Here is a 20,953-nt window from a genome sequence, read left to right on the forward strand (position 1 = left end):
GGTTACTGACAATCGGATATTGGTGCCTGTGAAGTTGGTGTTTTGTTTTCAGACACTTGTCATAGTGTCAAATGATCAGAACGTTTAGACATCCTCTCTTTGTCAGATATCGTGTCTGCTATCATGTGATGGCTGTGCAAGGGGGATGAGACAAACTTTCACAAGTGCGATATATCTGTATTATAAAAGGTACCCAGGAGCAAGGGTCAGAGGTCATGAAGCACCTTGAGAGGATCATGCGAGTCAGAGCTGGTATGCTGAACAAAGAGAGCAAGAACAGACGCATTCCAAGGTGAAGCTTACTACCCAGTTTGTAATCTTCACACCTGCTGCCCTTGTGTCATATTCACTGAAATTATAGATTCTATATTATACTATCATATGTTAGTTGGCTCATGTCAGTGAACTTCAGTCTTAATTTGACAGGTGATTTTTTTCTCTTTTTTTTTGCATATCGTGATGTCTCCTCAAACAATTTACCTATTTTCATGCAATGTCCACAAAGCGTGATATTTGACAAAATTAGTGCACTTTGAATTACATTTGTAAGTGCACTTTGAATTATATCACAGATAAAGTGTAGTATAATGAGTAATTCATCTTGTAAGTATGAAAATGAAGTGATGGTTTATTGGTATTGTGTCTTTCCCTTTTTCTATTGGAGTTTGATGAACAGAATATATTAGTTTCACTGTGAATGGATGGTTCAGAGTTACGAACAGTGGCTTCAACTGATTTGACAAGTAATGTCATTTTAATGATGTGGTGTAGGATGATGATGTACTAGTTCTGATAGTATTGCAATGGGGCCTGTGAAGTAAGTTTGTATTTCTATGAATGAGTACCTCCTCAGTATTTATCTAAAGTGAAGCCATTTTGTCATTTCAGAGGGATGCCTGCAGAGTCTTGTCCTACCTTGAGTCACATGGTAATCTGGCTGCTGAAGCAATGTGGCCGTCCACAAACAGAATGCAGACATCAGTGCATGCTGCTGGTCTATCAGCTCACATCACTGCTTCCTGGTAACAACCAACAGTGTGTTTGAAACCATGGGCGGATAATGTTGTATGTTGTTGAAATATTGGCAAACTGTGAGATGTTTGAAACATTGAAACAAACGCAATGAAACATTGCCTTCTAGGGTCATAGGAATTTGGTTATTTTGTCTGTGCTGTAATTGAAAGACATGAAGGTATAGTGGCAGTTTGGCAGTAACTTAGGGATGAAAGTTGTTTTGAGGTTGCCCCAGGAATAGAGAACAAATCTAGATAAGGTAACCTTTGAAATTCCAACTTGTTTCATAGTTATCAAAATGTCAGTTAAATGTTGGAGATAGTCTAAGCACTCTCTGATAAATATATCAAAATACTTGTCGTAGATTGCAATCACAATAAGTTGTTTTAATTTGTATGTTTTATTTAGTTGTAATAATGAGAAATATTGAGAGTGCAATATATATTTTTTGTCATCTGTCTCAGTGAAATTATTGTTTCATATACTGTGTATGTTGACATGGTAGGCAAGTACAAGATGACAGAATGACTGTCTCACATCTGGTTTAGCAGAGAAAGAAAATCCTTTAGGGGTGGGGGATCCTTTTTCCTACCTTTCACTTCTGTCATGTGTAAAATCCAAAGATTAGCATACAAAACTCTCATGTTTTAACTTGTTTAAAGTGTTTTCTGTCCTCTGTTAAGAAAAGATTGGCAAGAAATATAGGTCAAGATTTTAGTCTGCTTACCTCTGGTTATTTGAGGCTTTTCTCCCACATTGCTGTACATTTTTAGTGATATCTTTGTGTATCATTATATGACCAGGACGCAACAGCCCAAAGACATGGATGCAAAACACAGCCAAGGAGAAGGGAGTGGAATACTTCATCTCAAGGTAATGAATAAAAATCTCAAGGTAATCAATAAAAATTAAGTACATGTACCTCGTAGATGTTTGAAAAGTTTCAACAAATGAATGATATAAATGTAGAGTAAGATATGGCAACGCATGCAATGTGTTGAATTGCTCTATTAAACCGTCGGTATAAGATTTGACCTGCTGTGGAAACTATGGATTCAATACTTGTATACAGTGGTTAACTTAAGTAGCTAGCAGCCACCAGATTGCAATCACTTTACTTCAGTTGCTGACTGGACATTACATCCTATATTATATGAAACATATTCTATGAAAACCAAGTCAACAAAAGTATGGAAAAGATCCAGAAGCTTTTGTGACAAAGCAGGAAGTAACTTTTTGTTTTGTTTTATTTTATTTTTCTATTGAGTAAAAGTTGCATTTCCATAGACTATGAAAAATCTTTGTGTTCATTCATATATGTCCAAACATGCAATACCCTTCATGTACATCACACTGAAAAATTTTACATATAGTTACACACATGTCCAACATACTGTGTACATTTCCTCTGTATTTGATATGTTATAGCAGTGTGTGAATTATAAAGTCAAGAACAAAGAATTTTCTTTTCCAGATTTGAAGGAGGAGGTCATCGTAGTGGAATACAGAAGTATCCCACTTTGGACTCCGTGGGACAGCAGTTTTCAGTGAAGACTACCATACTGTGGCTGGAATTCTTACTTGCTGCACTAGACTGCTATGTATGGGTCCTGGGAGAAAGTCTACTCACACCAGCTGCCATCTTCAGAAGTACGTGAAGAATTTTTACACTTTTTTTCTTTTGTCTTCAAATGACTGATGTGTGCAGTTTATGAGATTTTGATGGCATGAATAAGTGGTAGCAAATACAAGTGTTTCATATTATGATGTAATTTCCTTGTTAGTCTTTGACTGTAGACACAATCCTTGCATTTCCTCACACCATTTGTGAGTCAAGAATGCTTAGAAGGCAGTTGAGAACTTGTTGCTGTATCAGAATTCTATTCAGTGTGTTTGTTGATGTAAGATGAACATCAGAGATTGGTGTTATTTCCTGGCTCCCAGTGAAAGTGATTTCCGTGATTGTCATATTTTAGCTGCCAAGAAAGGGAAGGACAGTGTTCTCTTCACCTCCATTGGTTACTTCCTGGACAAACTTGCTACCACCAGTCTCGCTAGCCTTGCAAAGGAAGACCAAGTTACCATGACAACCTTTACTCCAAGGGAAGGAGAAGACTTCAATCGCATCAAGTGTACTGTTCTCATCCGTCTCTTGGACTTCCTGAGTGTCCTCCTAGGAGTCCATACCAAGGAGGCTCTGGATGTGAGTTTCAAGCTTTGCATTCCTTTCCTTGCTCATTAAACAGAATGTCATGGACAATCTCAAGACAAAAAAATATATCAAAAAATACTTTAAATTCATTAATGACAAGTGACAGGTGACAATTTGTTCTTGAGGTTATTACTTGGCTCCTTATGGCACAATATGTGAAGTACCTCACAAACACATGAAGCCCTGCAAGTTTGCATTGCACCTCATAGATTCTTTCTGGGATGGTGTGGTTTTGAAAGAGATCCTCTCAGTTGATAGTTTGATTGATAGATTCTATTTTTGTCAAGATGAGTAGGATCTGATATAAACATAACCTGTACAAGGTGTTTGCACAGAGTCCTTTCATACTTCCTTTTGCCACAACCTCCAAGCTCTGTGCTTACATTGTATGTCATATATATCGAAGAATCTACACCACATTTGATTGCATTTTACACTGTCTTCGTTGATTTAAATGGACATCCATTTTCATCCCATCAGGTTGTACCTCGTGACATGTGGAGTGGGAAGTTTGCAGACGTTCTTTGTGCTTGTGTCTTCAATCCAACCTCCCTTGGCTTCAACATGGCTGATACCGTCATCATGAACAATCTCCCCAAAACAGTAGGTCAAAACTTCTCTTCTCAGTCAACTTGAGAAGTCAGTTACTTTAAGATTTGTTTTTCTAAACTTCCTATTTACTGACTTGATGACTTCCTCGCTTTTATTTCCCAAACATACTGCTAACAAATGTGTACTTAAAAAGGATGTACACTGTACATGTATTGTATGAGATACAAGTAGCTGAGAAAACATATAGAAATCTCGTTCTGACTGTACAGATAGTGTGGACAATTGAGTGTTTAAACAAGGAGCCAGCTATCATACACACTTTGTGCTGAGTGTTTAGTCAGGATTTTTCATTCAGCATTTTCCTGGACACAGAAATTTGATGTATTAAATTGTTCAGAGGTTGAAATCATTGTATGAGACACTTATTGAGATGTGTGTTGAATTTTTCCCATCAGACGGACCAGATCTTGAACCTGCTGTATTCCAAGCTGCCACCTCAGACTCTCAAGGATGTTCAGACAGTCATTTACACCAGAATCACAAGAAACAAGTAAGGCTGTATGCCAGTGTTTGTCTGTATTATTGAGTGAACACAAGGTTGTATCATGGAACATGTCCAGCCATTATTAAAAGTTGTCACACATGGACATACATAGAATGTAATACATATGTTTAAAGTGAAATGTGGTTTGGCCATTGGGATGAGGGTTTATTGAAATGAATTAAGAAGGGTAAAGTAAATGTAACAACACTGTTAAATGTAACAACACTGTATTTACAGTAATTATTTCCCCAAAATAGTGAAATTACAATTTCTCAAAAGCAAACTCAGTTATGATTTTTTTTTTGGATTTAAAGGGATCGTACAGTTTTGGTTGAGACCTAATTTCAGGTTTCTAACATTTTTTGGTGAAATAATGAGAAACCTCATATGAAATATGAAAGAGCATGTAATTCTATGAGGAATTAAACGTTTATTTGATGAAAATTGGTTTTGAAATGGCTGAGATATCCAAAAAAGAGCGATTCTAATAAAGTGTGGGACCCACACTTTATTACGATTGCTTTGTTTTACTTTGTTTTTGGATGTTTCATTCATTCCAAACCCAATTTTCATCAAATAAACTTTGAATTCCTCTTAAAATGGTATGCTCTGTACTATATCATAAGTGTTTTCTTGGTATCTCGCAAAATTTAAAAGCCCAATTCTCATCTCCACCAATACTGTACTATCCCTTTAACTGACTTTGGGTGCGTTCGAGCGCTGTATAGCGAACCAAAGCGAACTGAACTAAAGCGTACTGTACCGAACTGTGCCAGTTTTGGAGCGTTTGAGCGCTCTGTAGAGAAAGCGTACCTCACGAGTTGTTTTTAGAAAAGGTCATGCATGTTTGTAGCAAGAATGTCATTCACCTGGCGCTTGAACTACTTACACCTGTCCCGAACAAAGAGAATGATGTCTTTGCATTGTGACATATGCGCATGATACGTGCATGCTTTACAACAAGCTTTTGGTACGCTTTGGTACGCTTTTGGAGCACATCGGGAGGTGGACCACTTTTGGCTCAGTACAGTATGGTACGGTACACTTTAGGAGCATTCGAGCGCTCCTCTGACGCGGGTACGGTACGGTACAGTTCGCTTCAGGAGAGCGCTCGACCGCACCCAATGTTACATGTGACAGAAAGAAAAGGCATAGTTCTGCCAAGGAGGTTTTATACACACTGGAGTTTCAACTGGCTGTAATTATTCAAACAGTTGTCAGATTTCTATTGATGTACAAAAGAATTCCATAGGTGCACTTGTGCCTTTGAAGATCGATGTTCCAAGCCGCCGTCTTGCTGAGCAATCTGAAGATTCATTTTGAACGTTATCATAATGTTGGCCATATTTTGCTTATTCATTTATTAAATGAAATGAAATTTCAATTAATGATAAAGCATGTAAAACAAAAGTCATTTCCGTCCAGAAATTTGCGCAAAAGAGTAAATCAGAGCTGTATCATGTGAAAATGTTTTGAAACTGTACCATCCTAGAAAGCTGGTTTTATCATTTTTCCGCTTAATTTCCACAAGTGAAAATAATATGGAATAATCTTCAAGTATAATTCTTTACTGATAGATATATCAGATTAGTGGCCAGGTATGCCCAGTCGAGTAATTTTCATCTTTATTTCAGCATTTTTTGCTCGATTTCTATTCAAGCATCCTCGTGTCTTTACCACCTACATTTTATTAGAAGGGATAGCCAAAAGTAATTACCATCACAAAGACTTATCTTCCTTTGAAAGTGGCTGGTGATTATGCAATGAGACACGAGTCAATTGTCTTTGTATCTGCGCGGCAGACCCTGTTTGGCACATGCTTCAAATATTTTTGAGAGGCGGTTTCGAACATCTAGCAAAGGGAATAAGACGGTTGTGACTCCATTCTCTAGAACCTCCTTGGTTCTACTAACTGATGTAAGGGTGCAGCAGTGCCACCAAAGAGTAGCCTCATGGTTTTTTGCAGCATTTAAACTGAAAGGCTGTTACTAAAAACATTTTATTTAAATCATGGAACTTGATGAGTCAGATATTGGATATCTACTCACTTTGTCCAATTATGGAAATCAGTCAGACACCCGTACCTGAGAGAGGGCATGGTCTTAGTACCCCTAATTCTTGTGGTATCCTCTTGTTTCCATGATGTTGGATATAAGCTGCTCAGTAATGTAAGCTGCAGAGTTTCAGTTTGAATGCTGAGATAGAATGAATTATTGTTGAGAATACAATGTATTCAATGCTCATGCTGTAAGAATGAATTATTGTTAAGAATACAATGTATTCAATGCTCATGCTATAGGAAGGAAGATTTGTTCTCCATGCTGCCCTCACTCTTCAACACCCAAGGCAGCTCAACTCTGGACCATGTGGAGCTTCAACAGTTAGTCACAGGGTACGGCCAAATGCAGAAAGCTAAACTTCTTCCCAGACAGGTAACTACAAGGCTTAGCTCTATTGACAAGAATTACTAATTACTAATTTAGAAATGATGTCACAAATTATAATTTGTGGTTCACTCAAAGTGACTGTACTGATCCACGCTGATGGTACTCACAGTTAACATTAACTTGCCTTTACTGACTAGATCACTTACAAGGGTCCGGAGCTCTTGGACTGTGTGATGTCAGGAGTGGTAAAAAAAGACAGTGGAAACAGAGGTCAAGAGGCTCGGACATTGACCCCTACAGAGACAGCTGTAGGTCAAAGGTTACTGGAACTGGCTCTTCAACTTGGAGTCAAGGTAAAGTTTCAAGGGCTTAGAGATCCTGCCTTCTTTGATTGTAGCATCAATTTTTATGCCTCCGCCACGAAGTGGTGCCGGAGGCATTATGTTTTCGGGTTGTCCGTCCGTCCGTCCGTCCGTCCGTCCTTCCGTCCGTCCGTAATGAATTTTGTGGACAGGGTAACTATCAAAACCTTTTGAGGTATCCTAATGAAACTTGGCATGTATGTGTATTAGGGGGTGAAGTTGTGCCTATCAACTTTTGGGTGCACATGCTCAAGGCCAAAGGTCAAAAGGTCAAGGTCAAATGCTTAAAATTGCACTATTTCCCCCATATCTATGCAATGCCTGAAGATATTTTCTTGAAACTTAGTGTATACATGTATTACCCAATTAAGATTCTTTGGAGAAAGTTTGGGGTCATGAGGTCAAAGGTCAAAGGTCAAAAGGTCAAATAAAATGTTAAAATTTCACTTTTTTCTCTGTATCTTGGAAATTGTTCAAAGTATCTTTATGGAACAAAGTATACATGCATGTACTGACTGGCAGTAGTAGAGGGAATTTGGGGTTCATGGGGTCAAAGGTCAGGGGTCAAAGGTCAAGGGCAGTACTTCAAAATTTTACTATTTTCCTTATATTTATGCAATGCCAGCAGGATTATTATTTTTTTTAACTTAATGTATGCATGTATATTACCCACTGGAGATTCTCTGGGATTTTTTTTTGTCCCCGCCGAACGAGTTCGAGCAGGGGACTATGAAACGGGCTCCGTACGTGTGTGTGTCTGTGCGTCCGTGTGTCCGTGTGTCCGTCCGTCCGTCCGTCCGTGCGTCCGTCCGTGTGTGCGTCCGTGTGTGATCAAAATGTTCAATTTGCTACTTCTCTGTCATTTATGAGCCAATTTTGATTCTCTTTGCTTTATATGATAGCACTACATGGGAGCTTTAAAACTTCTACACAGAATTTCAGTTGTGACCTTTGACCTTGACCTTTGACCTATATTGTACATTTTGCTACAAAATGTTACTCCTTCGCCATTTCTAACCCGATTTCGATTCCGTTTGCTTTATGTGATGGCACTAGGTGAGGGCTTCAAAACTTCTACACAGAATTTTGACCTTTGACTTCTTTGACCTTTGACCTTGATTTTTGACCTATATTGTACATTTTGCTACAAAATGCTACTCCTTCGCCATTTCTAACCCGATTTCGATTCCGTTTGCTTTATATGATGGCACTAGTTGAGGGCTTCAAAACTTCTACACAGAATTTTGACCTTTGACTTCTTTGACCTTTGACTTTGATTTTTGACCTATATTGTGCATTTTGCTACAAAATGCTACTCCTTCGCCATTTCTAACCCGATTTCGATTCCGTTTGCTTTATGTGATAGCACTAGGTGAGGGCTTCAAAACTTCTACACAGAATTTTGACCTTTGTCTTCTTTGACCTTTGACCTTGATTTTTTACCTATATTGTACATTGGCTACAAAATGCTACTCCTTCGCCATTTCTAACCCGATTTTGATTCCATTTGCTTTATGTGATGGCACTAGGTGAGGGCTTCAAAACTTCTACACAGAATTTTGACCTTTGACTTCTTTGACCTTTGACCTTGATTTTTTACCTATATTGCACATTTTGTTACAAAATGCTACTTCCGGCGGGGACATATATTACGCACCGCGTAATTTCTACTTTTCCTTGTTTTTTTTGCCAAGAAGTCAAAGGTCAAAAGGTCAAAGATCAAGTGAAAGTGCTGAACTTACTACTTTCTCCATATTGGAAGCGGCTCAAGTAATCTTTAAACTTAGTACATATTTATGTATGTTCTGCCTGACAGTGATTCTCTTATGAATCAAAGGCCAGATGAAAATGATAACAATTTACTGTTCAATACAGAAATTGCACTTTTTCTCCACCTTGAAAATTACTCAAGTGCCTAAACTTATGAAAGGGTCAAAGTCGAAGTTAAGTACATGCTCTCCTATTCATCCAATTAAACATAGGTCAAGGAAGGTAAACATTCGATACATTTGTGACAAACATGTCATTTTAATATTTTGCCAATTTTGTGAAAATGTAATCACACATTGTCCACATGTACTATAGACCTACATTGTATTAGGAGAATCGTGCATTATGGTGGAGGCATACCAGTCGCCATAGCGACATTTCTAGTTAATTTTATTCTTGCTCATGTACACATTACCCTGAAAGAAACTGCACATGATCTGATATTCAAATATTTATTTATTATGTATGTATATATTTATATATTTATGTATGTATTATATTTTTGTTTTTGACTTTGATAGACCTCTCCATATTCAATTAACTTATATTATCACATTTCTGACATGTTTGATAAGTAAACAGTTTAATTAGGAAAAGAACTTGTTTGCATTACACATTATGTAAATTCTTTTTTTCCATGCCATTCTAAAGGTAAATATACATGTGTCTCATATATTTGCAATTTTCATGTTCACAGATTAGATTATTTTTACTGATGTGTACTACTTAGATATTTAGTACATTTTGTATAGAGAAGTTGCCTTTCAGCCAATTCTACAATTGTGATTTATTGCCAAAATTCGATAAAGAAGAAAAATCACTGAAGTGAATACCCTTCTTGTAGATATAATGTGTTTGCTGTTGTCTTCATCACGTCCAGACCAGTAGCCTGATTGATTGCTTGATGGACAACACTCCTGTAAGCAGCACAGCGCGACCTGTGACCTCCAAGCTAGCTTCCTTGCTGACACAAGCCACACATGGTGCATTGTTCTACACAGTGTATCGTACAGCCATTGTAGAGCAGCTAGTAAGGCATGGCCAAGACGCAGTGTACCAACTGAGTGAACATGTTAGAGATGGTGGCTGGGTGGCTAGTATTGTCTACAGCATGCTGGAACACACACTGAGTAACAAGGAGCTCAGAAAGAGGTGAGGAGACTACTACATCACAGTGTCCAGCAAAATTTGTTGTGATTGACCAATCAGGTGTCCAGATATAAGTTTTTTGTGATTGACCAATCAGGTGTTCAGCAAAATTTGTTGTGATGGACCAATCAGGTGTCCAGCAAAGTTTGTTGTGATGGACCAATCAGGTGTCCAACAAAGTTTGTTGTGATTTACCAATCATGTGTCCAGATGTAGGTTTTTTGTGATTGACCAATCAGGTGTTCAGCAAAATTTGTTGCGATTGACCAATCAGGTGTCCAGCAAAGTTTGCAGTGATTGACCAGTCAGTTGTCCAGCAAAGTTAAATTTTGTTGTAATTGAACAGTCAGTCATCCAACAAAGATTACTTTGATTGACCAATCAGGTGTCCAGCAAAGTTTGTTGTGATTGACCAATCATGTACATGTATGTTGCCATCATCTCCTCAAAGTATGTCCTGTCGTATGGTGTCTGTATTGATAGTTAGACTCTTTGCCAATAGCACACTGATTTATTTCACCATAACATAGCAAATTGCTTCACACTTACAAGATTGCATCCACTGTACAAACTTAGTTCAAGAGAGAGTGGTAGGTTCTTATGTAATTTGCTGTCTGTTATTGGATTTGATAAAGAACATGGTGCATAAAGGAAGTAAAGGTTTTCCATGTAATATTGTTATGGCTGGTACATACTAAAAAAAATGCAAATGTAGTCAATAGCATGGAATTTTGAAAGAAATTAAAAATTCCATAATTACAAATTGTAGTTTAATAGTATAAATCAGCAATAAGCATGGCAATGCATATCATTTGTGTTTCTGTCTGTTTGAGACTTATCAGTAGTTAATACAGCTGTGTGTATTCTTAATGTAAAAGACTGAAATCATGTGGGATATATGTGCTGAATGATGTGATTATGTTGTCAGGTATGGGATGGCTATCCACAGTGCAGTCTTGACTCAGTGGGATGACTTGACAAACCTGGGAGGGGATGACAAGGATAACTTCATTCTGAGTCTCAACAGAAAGGTTCTACAGATTGACTGCAAGGTAAGAAACAAAGCTGTGAGTTAGATAATTCTACCTACAGCGTGCAGTGACCAATAACTCTACCTACAGTGTACATGGCATATCAAGTGGACACAATGATCTCTCCAGACTCTGCCATGTGCAAGGTGGAAGTGAAAATATGCAAGCTGATATTCATTGAGCCATTAAACCGAGTCGCATGAAGAGAGGTTGTTAAGTATTCAAACAACCTGCTGCAAGCTCAAGAGCCTGGAACACCTACAGGAGATGTGAGCTAAAATCAAGATCAAGCAAGTCAACAATGTACACCAAACAAACATAATTCTACTAACATCAAACGTGAAATTATGTTGGTGACAGTTAACCATGGGGAATGCCAAATACACCAGACAGCTACAGTAGCCCATGAAGGAATTGAACACTCAGTGTAAACAATGTACTCCATAAAACTCCATGTGCCTTTTAGTGTTGTTTACACCAGACACTCAGTGTAGACAATGAACAATTGGGAAATTGGAAATGCTATCTACCCCAATATCCAGTGGAAGCATTGAACCATATGGAATGTTTTGCACATCATTCAAACTGGTACAGACTTTAGCTAATTGTATCCCCCGAACAGAGTTCGGAGTATACTATGGATTTAGCCTCGTTGCGCCGCGTCCGCGTCCGCGTCCGCGTCCGCCGCAGAGATTTTCTTGTGAGCGCTCTACTGACTGCAGTTCTTCTTTGATCATCTTCAAATTTGGCATGAAGGTGTATTATGGTAAGACGAAGAAGCCTATTGTTTTTGGTGATGGCGCCCTCGCTTGTTCCGTCTTTATACATGAAAAGGTAAATTTAACAGGGTTTGCTTGTATGTGCGACGCTGGCCTTGTTTCTTGACCAATTTTTTATCAAATTTGGTATGTAAATGTATCATAGTCAAATCTATACACCTACGATGTTTACTCCTATTGATAATGCTGCACTCACTGTTCCACCTTTTACAGGGTCAAAGGTCACCCTGATCATGTCAAAATTTGCAAAAATGCATGCTTATTTAGGCAATAACTTGATTGTTACTGGATTTTACTCAGACTTGCTAAAGAGGTATATGGGTGGTCATTCTACATGAAGGACACAACAGTTTGTGGTGACGGCGCCCTCAGTGTTCCGACTTGGAGACCATGTCACATTTCTTGTATATGCTGTATAAGCCACAGTTCTTGTCGGATTTTATTCAAACTTGCCTTGGAGGTTTATGGGGAGTTATTCTAGGTAACAAAAGTTTTCATTGCCAGTGCTCTCCTTTGTCAAACTTTTATAGGATGACATGTCATATTCCTTGTATGTGCTATATATACTAGCCTCATTTCTCATCGGATTTTATTGTATCCTGCAACAGTTGCCATATTAAACAACATTCTGGCCTGAAAAGTAATCCAGATGGGGTATGGGGACAGGTTTGGGGGATACATGAGCTCGTTTGCGAGTGCTCTAGTTTTTTTTAGATTATTTCATGATTTTATGAGCATTTTCTTTGCTAGCCATGCTGAAGTTTTCCACTAGTATGCTACAGTCCTATCTTGTTTCTCCTTTTTTTAAAGATTTGGGAGCAACTAATAACCTCTTCAAGCCATTTTAGTTCTTCTATTTTACTGTAGCCCTTCTAGAAAGTCAACTTTAAATACAGCTGTTGTTGCAAGAATGTCATTCTCATTTTGATTGAATATTCATGACATGTATATACATTTCATATTTAAGACAATCAAGTTTAAGTTTCATCCAAAATTTATCACTGTTTGTGAAGGTTACCTTAATAGTCTTACCCTTGTTCCTCTTCAGCATGTTCAAGACCCAACTCACCCAGCATTCAGCACAGTGTTTGAGGGTTATCTTGGCCTGCTGAAGGACCCCAAGAAATCTCTTGCCTGGAAGACAAAGGCCCTTGATATTCTCTACTTCTTTGTCACTGTGCCAGAGAGAGAGGAGAAACGGCTGAAGTGAGCACATTTTCGCATGAATAACAAATCATTCTTTTATTATTGCTTTCTTTTCTTACAGTATATATTTACTCAGTTTCATGTATACAAAAAAGGACAACATGTTTTCATGCCCCATTTTGTCACGAGAGTAGGCACACTTTTGTCAAAGAAGCAATTCTCTATACATTGCAGATTAATGATGTTAATTTCCCCTGGGAAATATTTATTTTATAGATTTTAGCAGAGGAGGAAACATGTAAGGTTAAGCTGATATATTATGTGGTGGAATATCTCTTTTCTGAAGGTGCAACATGCCATGAACAACAGTGTCATGCTTGTTGCTTTGATATCCACTTTCATTTGCTCGCTTCATCATAGGTTGCATATGATGTAAAACATGAGTGTTAATGATAATATAACTTTGTATTTGACCCCACCCAGGGAAGCATTGGATACACTGGCTGCTACTCACTTCCCTCTCCATTCATCAGAGTTTAGTCCTGGTAGTCCCAAGTACAATGATTACATCATGGCTCTTAACAAGGTAGCATTAAAATAGCTGAGTTTATTCTTTGTTTTTCCTCCAGGAAATTGCCTCAATTATCACATGTCTTAGATCATAGATATTTGTGAAAGTTTATCTGTGTGACATTGTTTTACCAGTGATTATAAGTAAACAAGTGCTATTGTACATTTTAAAGTGTCATTTTTCAGGAGGCTTAGTATTTTACTACCAATCACAATGCTTTGTGTGTGTTTAAACAAAATATGTTGTTGGGTGTGTATTGATGTCTCAGTAACAAACTATCAAACTGCTTCCTTCTTTTTAATTTGTTCTTTTAAAATACTGGCGGAACAAGTGATTTAATTTGGAGAAGGCTGCAGCAAAAATGTATATTTATTAACAAATGAATCAAAGTGACAAATTATAATAAAGAATGGCTACTTTGTGGTCTAATAAGACAAATGCAGGCTTTAGTGTGTGTACTGAGACAAAAGTAAAAAAGAAAGAAAGAAAGGAAGAAAACCAATTTACAAAGAAAATGATACTCTATAAAGAATTGTCAGGGGTGTATTTTTACCATTCAATATGTAAATCTTTGTTGATCTCTCATTCATACTTGAATGACTGTATTATGGCATTGGTTTTATGACATATATCCAGATACTGCAGTGATATAGTTTACATTCATTGAATCTCTTCTTGTAGAGTGCACTAGGCAGACTAAAAACAATTCTCTTACAGTTATCAGTAATTTACATTCTGCATAAATCCTGCCCATTGATTCTTGTCTTGTAAATGGAATACATTGTTGTGTTGTAGATCTTGACATCCCTGGTCCTTACTGGAAGTCTGATGCTCCTGGAGCTTGTCATCAGTATCCTGTGCCGAGATGAAAGACATGTCTATGAAGACAAGATCCAAGATGCACTGGCTTCTTTCTCCAAACGGTAAATTCACCTTGATGTCATTCATCTCGTAGAAGATTTCAGCAGTACTTGTGCATACATGTCTGTTGTTAATTGAATGTTTTATTGTTTGTGAAACATGATCGCAATATATTTGATAGCTGAATGTTTTGATTTCAAATGCTATCCTCTATGCTTTATATTTGAGACATATTGCAGCCTTCTATAGCCTACTGTTAAGAATAAAACATTGAAGATCAGTGATGTAAACTTTAGGACAGGTAGGACTTCAAGAAGGATTGTTGGCAAGTTAATGCTCAAACTCAGATATCTGTTTCTCCAAGTAGATGAGATTGCCTTCCCTTTGTATTTTTGTATTTTTTTTTTTTTTTTTTACTGCTACCTGTAAATCTTTTTTGTTTTTGGTTGTTTTTTTTTTGCCTCCCCTTTGTAAATCTTTTTTTCCTTCCTCTGCATTTTTTTCTTTGCTCCTTGTGAATATTTTGGTCTCTGCTTTCTATAAATCACTCTGCCTGCTGCCAGGCTGAACCCAGAGAAGCAGGCAGCAGCAGCCAATGTTCCATTCCAGATATTCAAGGAAGAGAAGCGTTACCCCAAGGAAGTTCGTTTGGCTGCTATCCAGCGAGTCTGTGTACCTCTCCTCAGGCAGGCCTCCCAGCAGGCAATGGTCACCTTCTACAAGAGTCACATTCATGAGATCCTTAGTGTCCTAGAGGCCAAGTTTGTCAAGGTTGGTATGGAAATATTGTGTCATTGATACTTATTCAAAGTAGGGGAACAAATTGATGATTACAACATGGTGTAGCCTGGAAGTCATTTCTTGATCTATATACAGGGTGTGGTTGAAGCTGATTGGTATCAATGATTAAAAACAAACAAACAAACAAAGAAGAATAACAAAGATTTGAAAGTGCAAGAGTAGATGGGGTGCCATGGGTTCTAATGTGTGGAAATGATAAAGCACTTGTTAATGTCAAGCAAACAATAGAGTTTAGAGCATCATTATCACTCAGCATATTGACCCTCCATGGCTATTATCATTAATGTGTTATGTTATGTGTGAAATGCCTAGTAGGCTGATTTGTTTTAAATTGTTAATCTTCATACGATGCAGTGATTCTAATGAGGATGTGCAATCTTAGTAAGATAACCTACTGGGAATAGTGTATAGCATGCATAAAGTCTGTTGGGAATCTTAAAAGCAACAGATCAAGACATTTTTGGAGGAGTAAATTCTGTCTCTGTTAGTTTCACTGCGGCACAGTGTTAGTGAGTGATGTCTCTTAGAATAGAAAGTATTCTGTGATTACATGAAATACATTGTAGCAAGAGAGTCTTGATTTCAGAACTTGGATATGTGTCTTTATGTTTCTGTCCTTACTGAGGCTGCCTAATGGGTATTTAGAACAGAAGTAGAGAACAAAGGTGTACCTCAGGAGGTCAGTGTGTGTACATGTATTATATGTGTGTGAATGAAGGGAATATTTACCCTATTCTGACTGGAGGGGTCAATTCGACCCCCTCTCGACATTTCGCGCTACGATTCCGCGACGCGCAAAGATTTTGCCGCGTCGTTTCATGACTTTTTTCATTGAAGTCTCCTGCATATTTTGAGACCAAATTTGTGACATCTGGGTATGCAGTTCTAAAGTTACGTAATGTTTTGCATATGCATGTCAACCTGAAAATGGCTCAAATTCAGGATATCATGTGCAAATCCAATGCAAATTGTGTTTTTTTTGTTGGTTAAATTGATATAAATGAGATTATTTCAACTTTTAACCATTGAAATTGATCAATTTTAATGTAGATAAGCTTGAAAAAGTGCCTGCAACAAATTTCGGCAAAAAACAATAGAAAACAGAAGGTCGAAAACACACTCAGTAAAATACATAAGAAATTAACAAAACAATAAAAAAACAAAAGAAACTAACTTTTATTATGCTATTTTTTTCAAGAAAATTGTTGAATGTGTCTTGAGGAACTTGGACATAAAATTTAGCAATCCTTCAGTCTTTTTAATGGAGTTACAGGTGAAAATATGATTTCATGCATAAATTTACATAATTAATTTACTAAAAATAGAAAGCCATTATTTTTCTAATATATGACCATGTAATCTTGTAGTTAACATTTAGCTCTATCTTCAGGCAAAATTTTGCAGCGATCGCGTGATCGGCAGTCGAGATCTGAAGGGGGGGGGGGCGGGGCGGTCAAATTGACCCCTCCCAGTAAAACTTGGTCTCAAATAGCCCAGTTAAAAAACATGGTTTGATTTAATGCTGTTGTAGAACCCAGTTCAGGCTTTTGAGAACCAGCTTGTGTGCAAGATCTGCTACTTTGAGTTGGTGGAACTGCTCTACTCCAAGCTGAGCAGAGAAGACCTTTACACTGAACAGTCTGCCATCAACAGAGAGTACTGCCATGGCAAAGTAGGGAAAGGCAATGAAATGACTGCAGCCTTGAACAAGTAAGTCAGCTCACACTGCATTGAAAGATTAGACAAGATTACATAATAAAAAAATATATACTCATATCTTATGCACTGTTTTCATGATTATTCCAGTCAGTTTGCGGTGGATTATCAGGGTTGTTGCTAGTTTAAAGCAGAATATATGAATCAAATACATGTTCCTGTAGCCATGAATGGGAAAGTTATCATTTTCATCAGGTCAATGAGTCCTGTTCTCAATCTGTATGCTGATAAGTCCAAATCACCATCTGCCAAGGTACAGTAGAAACTGTTATTGTCACATAAGATCTCTGATGACATGCTGTTGAACAACTTTGCATAAATGTGACAAAAGAGATATTTTGAGCATGGTGTGTTTATTATGTGAGTTGCAAGGTTACCACAAACTCATATAGTGTGTTTGAAAACAGGACAGCTCACAGCTCTCGTTGTGAGGATTGTCGAGGAGAGACGGTTGCCATGGAGCTAAGGCGTCAGTTCCACTGTGCTGCTTACAATGCTATCATTGCCATCATCAGCTGTGTTCAAAATGAACTCAAATTCTACAGTGGACTCCTCTTCAGTGACAACATTGCAAAGGTACCACAATTTCTTTCCTTCCATGTGTTTGTGTGTTTTCTAATTGTTATTTGGATGGCTTTTTCTTGTCAAGTAATGTAAATTGTGTGTTTTGATCATACACATGTAGTTGAAACATATTTCAAAGGATAATTTAGACTTGTAAGAAACAACATGCATTTCTTTACTCGTATTCTATGCCAAAGAAGTTAATTGATTATTTTTGGTATGCTTGTCTTGATCACATTAGGGCCAATTCTTGTTGGATAATTTGCTGGATGTACACAAAAGGTACACGTTTGATCTTGAGTTGGACTCACCGTTTGAACGCAAGAAACGTTTTGTAGCAATCCGCAGCCAAGCGAGGGAGATAGTCAGCGTGGAGGATTCTGGCTTTGTGTCAGGTATGAGGAGCATTATTCTTTGAATATCATACTTCAAAGCATTTTAGTATCTCAGACACTCATCACATATCAGTATTAAGCGCTATATAAATGTTATTCATTATCATTATCATTGTCTAGGAATGGGCAATAGGCATGATATAGATAATGATTTGTTTTGTTCACTGAAGTATTCATCAAGTTGATTTCAAGTTTATTGTTGTATGTAACAGTGCAAGTAAGCTCCTCAGAATATAAATACCTTCTATCTACATATTCTTGTATTTATACCTTGAGGACCCGTTCAGAGTAACTAGAGGTGTGGAAGTTTATTAAGAAGGTGTTTGTCCATTTATTCTCTAACCCTTGTATTACAAGGGTTAAAGAATAAATAAACAAAAGAACAGTGCTGAATGTCAGATGGACAGACAGTGTCAGTTCCTTAGGTAACCACAGAGATTGGCAGCAAACTTTGTCTTCACAATGTTCTTTTGAAAACTGAGATAAAAAGTAAGACTCTTGAAATTAAGTTAGCCAGATATGGTTACAGTAGCATATGCCCCTTTACTCCTATGTGTCGGTGATCTGTGTGTATTCCTGACAAAGAATCTATTATTGGTCTGAAGTATCTAATTGATCTATACTTGTATATGTTAAACATTTGCCAGGACCAGCCCATTACTTGTCGTCCCAGTATTTGTCCGACAGTAGTCTGAGTGAAGACATACAGCAGTTTGACTTCTCTAGCGGAGTCCATCACTTCTCAAGCTCTGTGGAGAGTCAAAGGGAAGCAGCTGGACCCAGCCAAGGCAGCCAAGGGGCTCTATCAGTGGTTAGGACAATGGTCAGTCTCTTACTATGTACTTCCAAGCTTGTCTTCTTTTTTTTTAATTCCCAATTATCATGGCAGGGTACATTTGAAATAACCCAGAACTCATCCCACTGTGAAATCTCTAATTGGTGCAATGAAATGATTTTCTTTGTTCTTTATTTGTACATCTTTCACCACTGATTTTTAAAGATTTATGGTTTGATGATTGGCATGAAGTCTGAGTGATGAAATACAGTGACAGATTGCAGTACCATTCTCTTGAAAAAGGAATAACACTTATCCCAGAATGATGAATAATGGTAAGATCGTCCTTTAGATCACTTATTTTCTTATTGTAGAGGAATACTGTATAGGCTGAATATTTCGCGAGGTTATTATTTTTGCGAATTTCACGAGTCAGGTGCTAATTGTGAATTAAAGACTCGTGAAAATAATGGCTCTTATCCCAATATTCAGTGTGACGCACACGTATACATTTCTCTGTTCAGTCCAGTACTCCACGATCGCGAATTCAACCACTCGCGAATTTGTCAGGAAGTCCCAATCCGCGAAAATTTAGACTCGCTAAATATATGGTGTATACAGTAGATGAATCATTTACCGTGCCAAGATGACAAGATACCTTTTGTCTCGTTTCATTTGATCAGGACTCTCATCAAGTGTCAACCCCAGGAGGAGACTACCTTGAGATGGAGCAAGATGAGCTGAATAAACATGAGTGCATGGCAACCATGACGGCTGTCATCAAACACATGGTTGCCAACAAGATAACTCCAGAGGTTAATAAGGAGGTTAGAGTCACATGTCAGTCTCTTCAACAATTTTGTGATACCACCTCTCCACTCGCTTATTTTAAGCCTTACACCTGTAAAATATTCCATGCAGGGCATATGCCGGAATGAGATATGTCATAAAAAAGATAGTATATACAATGCATGCACCATTCAATGTCTTTGGTGTTTGGTGTCCAGGCAAATGAACTTTCTACACCTTGGTCATGATATTGCAAGAGGGCTATTGTGCTCAAACATTACTCAGAGGTCATTCATTTCGGACTTTTACTTCACTGCTCTAATGTTATACACATTTTTGTGAACCTTTGTCAAAACAGATAAAGTCCCTCTGAAATAAAAAAGAGCATTTCCAGCTTCAAAATTGGGAGCATTTTTATAGAAATCACCCTCATCACCCGCAGCTAATTAGTTCTCATCAGGGTGTTTAGTGTTTTTGTTTTTGTGAAGTTGTTATACCAAGTTGATTTGCCATCTATCCTGATGATTATTTCAGTCAGATCACTGACTTGTAATGCTTGTTATCCTGTCAGTTTAAAATTGCAGCTGCTTTTTTGTTGTTATTTCTGATTTTTTTTTTAACTGTTTTTTTTTTTCACAAAATGTGTTAGCCTGATTGTCATTCTTGCTTATGCTTTCTGGTAGGACTGACTTACTCTAATATCTGTCAAAATACCAAGTTCTTCATGGGGAAGCAATAAAGTTTCACAGCATTTTCATATATTTTTGATGTTCACATTAATCCAATTTCAAATCATCTTTGACCAGAGTAAACAGTGTCCATGTGCCATTTTCTGTGTGGAATATATGGTAGTTGTCATGAGAGATTTTTTTTCCACACCATCCTGTTATCTCAAAACAAGTATGGTAGATGAAACAATCACTTATCTGGCTAAATCTCTATTTCATATTAAAAGGCACCTGAAATGCCTACCTGGATGTCAAATCTCCAGAAGAAATTGTCTGCTGCTGCCACCAATGTCAACATCAAACTCTTCATTGCCAGACTGGTAATCAACTGTCAAGAGGTGAGCTCTAAAGGTCATTGATTTAGCAGGTAAAAATATAACTTGATTTATTTTAGTTACTAAACTTTATGTTATACACATCAAATTGGTAGATGAAAAGGGCAAAGCAGTCAGTGGTAATTCCTGATCTGACATAGACCAATACATATGGATAGAAACAACCTATAGAAACATCCAACAAATAAAGAATAGTTTCCAACAAATAGGAGTAGGAATGTATGCCTGGATGCCTAAAGTGGCATAATGATGCTTTTCACACACAAAAAAAAGTGCTACTCACCTCCAACTAATTACTCATAATGTAACAATCAAACTTCATATGGTAAGTGGTAAGTGTTGGTTAAATCTTTCTATTAAATGCGTATTGTGAGCCCATCACTCAAACTGTTAAAGTTATTGTCAGAGATAATTTAAAAACTCCCTCAAAGTTTTTAACCTTGGCTCTGAAATAGAAAAATTTAAAGAGTTA

The 20,953-nt window shown here is 37.5% G+C and overlaps 1 protein-coding gene across 1 annotated transcript in view; it reads left to right on the top strand.

The window, feature by feature from the left end:
• Positions 1-20,953, top strand: part of LOC139745568 (DNA-dependent protein kinase catalytic subunit-like) — a 98,764-nt gene that overhangs the window by 23,173 nt on the left and 54,638 nt on the right. Inside the window, exons 26-46 of the mRNA XM_071655961.1 lie at positions 190-292; positions 889-1,022; positions 1,818-1,887; positions 2,489-2,664; positions 2,991-3,217; positions 3,707-3,829; positions 4,234-4,328; positions 6,622-6,754; positions 6,907-7,062; positions 9,722-9,993; positions 10,919-11,042; positions 12,849-13,006; positions 13,430-13,532; positions 14,313-14,440; positions 14,942-15,149; positions 16,711-16,889; positions 17,303-17,471; positions 17,701-17,854; positions 18,502-18,677; positions 19,313-19,456; positions 20,374-20,484. Of these exons, the coding sequence (XP_071512062.1) occupies positions 190-292; positions 889-1,022; positions 1,818-1,887; positions 2,489-2,664; positions 2,991-3,217; positions 3,707-3,829; positions 4,234-4,328; positions 6,622-6,754; positions 6,907-7,062; positions 9,722-9,993; positions 10,919-11,042; positions 12,849-13,006; positions 13,430-13,532; positions 14,313-14,440; positions 14,942-15,149; positions 16,711-16,889; positions 17,303-17,471; positions 17,701-17,854; positions 18,502-18,677; positions 19,313-19,456; positions 20,374-20,484 (3,143 nt within the window). The remainder of the gene's footprint in view (positions 1-189; positions 293-888; positions 1,023-1,817; positions 1,888-2,488; positions 2,665-2,990; positions 3,218-3,706; positions 3,830-4,233; positions 4,329-6,621; positions 6,755-6,906; positions 7,063-9,721; positions 9,994-10,918; positions 11,043-12,848; positions 13,007-13,429; positions 13,533-14,312; positions 14,441-14,941; positions 15,150-16,710; positions 16,890-17,302; positions 17,472-17,700; positions 17,855-18,501; positions 18,678-19,312; positions 19,457-20,373; positions 20,485-20,953) is intronic.

Source organism: Diadema antillarum, unplaced genomic scaffold (assembly GCF_040938485.1).
Source record: "Diadema antillarum isolate AM-2024a unplaced genomic scaffold, OU_Dant_1.0 seq00001276_RagTag, whole genome shotgun sequence".
Taxonomy (NCBI): domain Eukaryota; kingdom Metazoa; phylum Echinodermata; class Echinoidea; order Diadematoida; family Diadematidae; genus Diadema; species Diadema antillarum.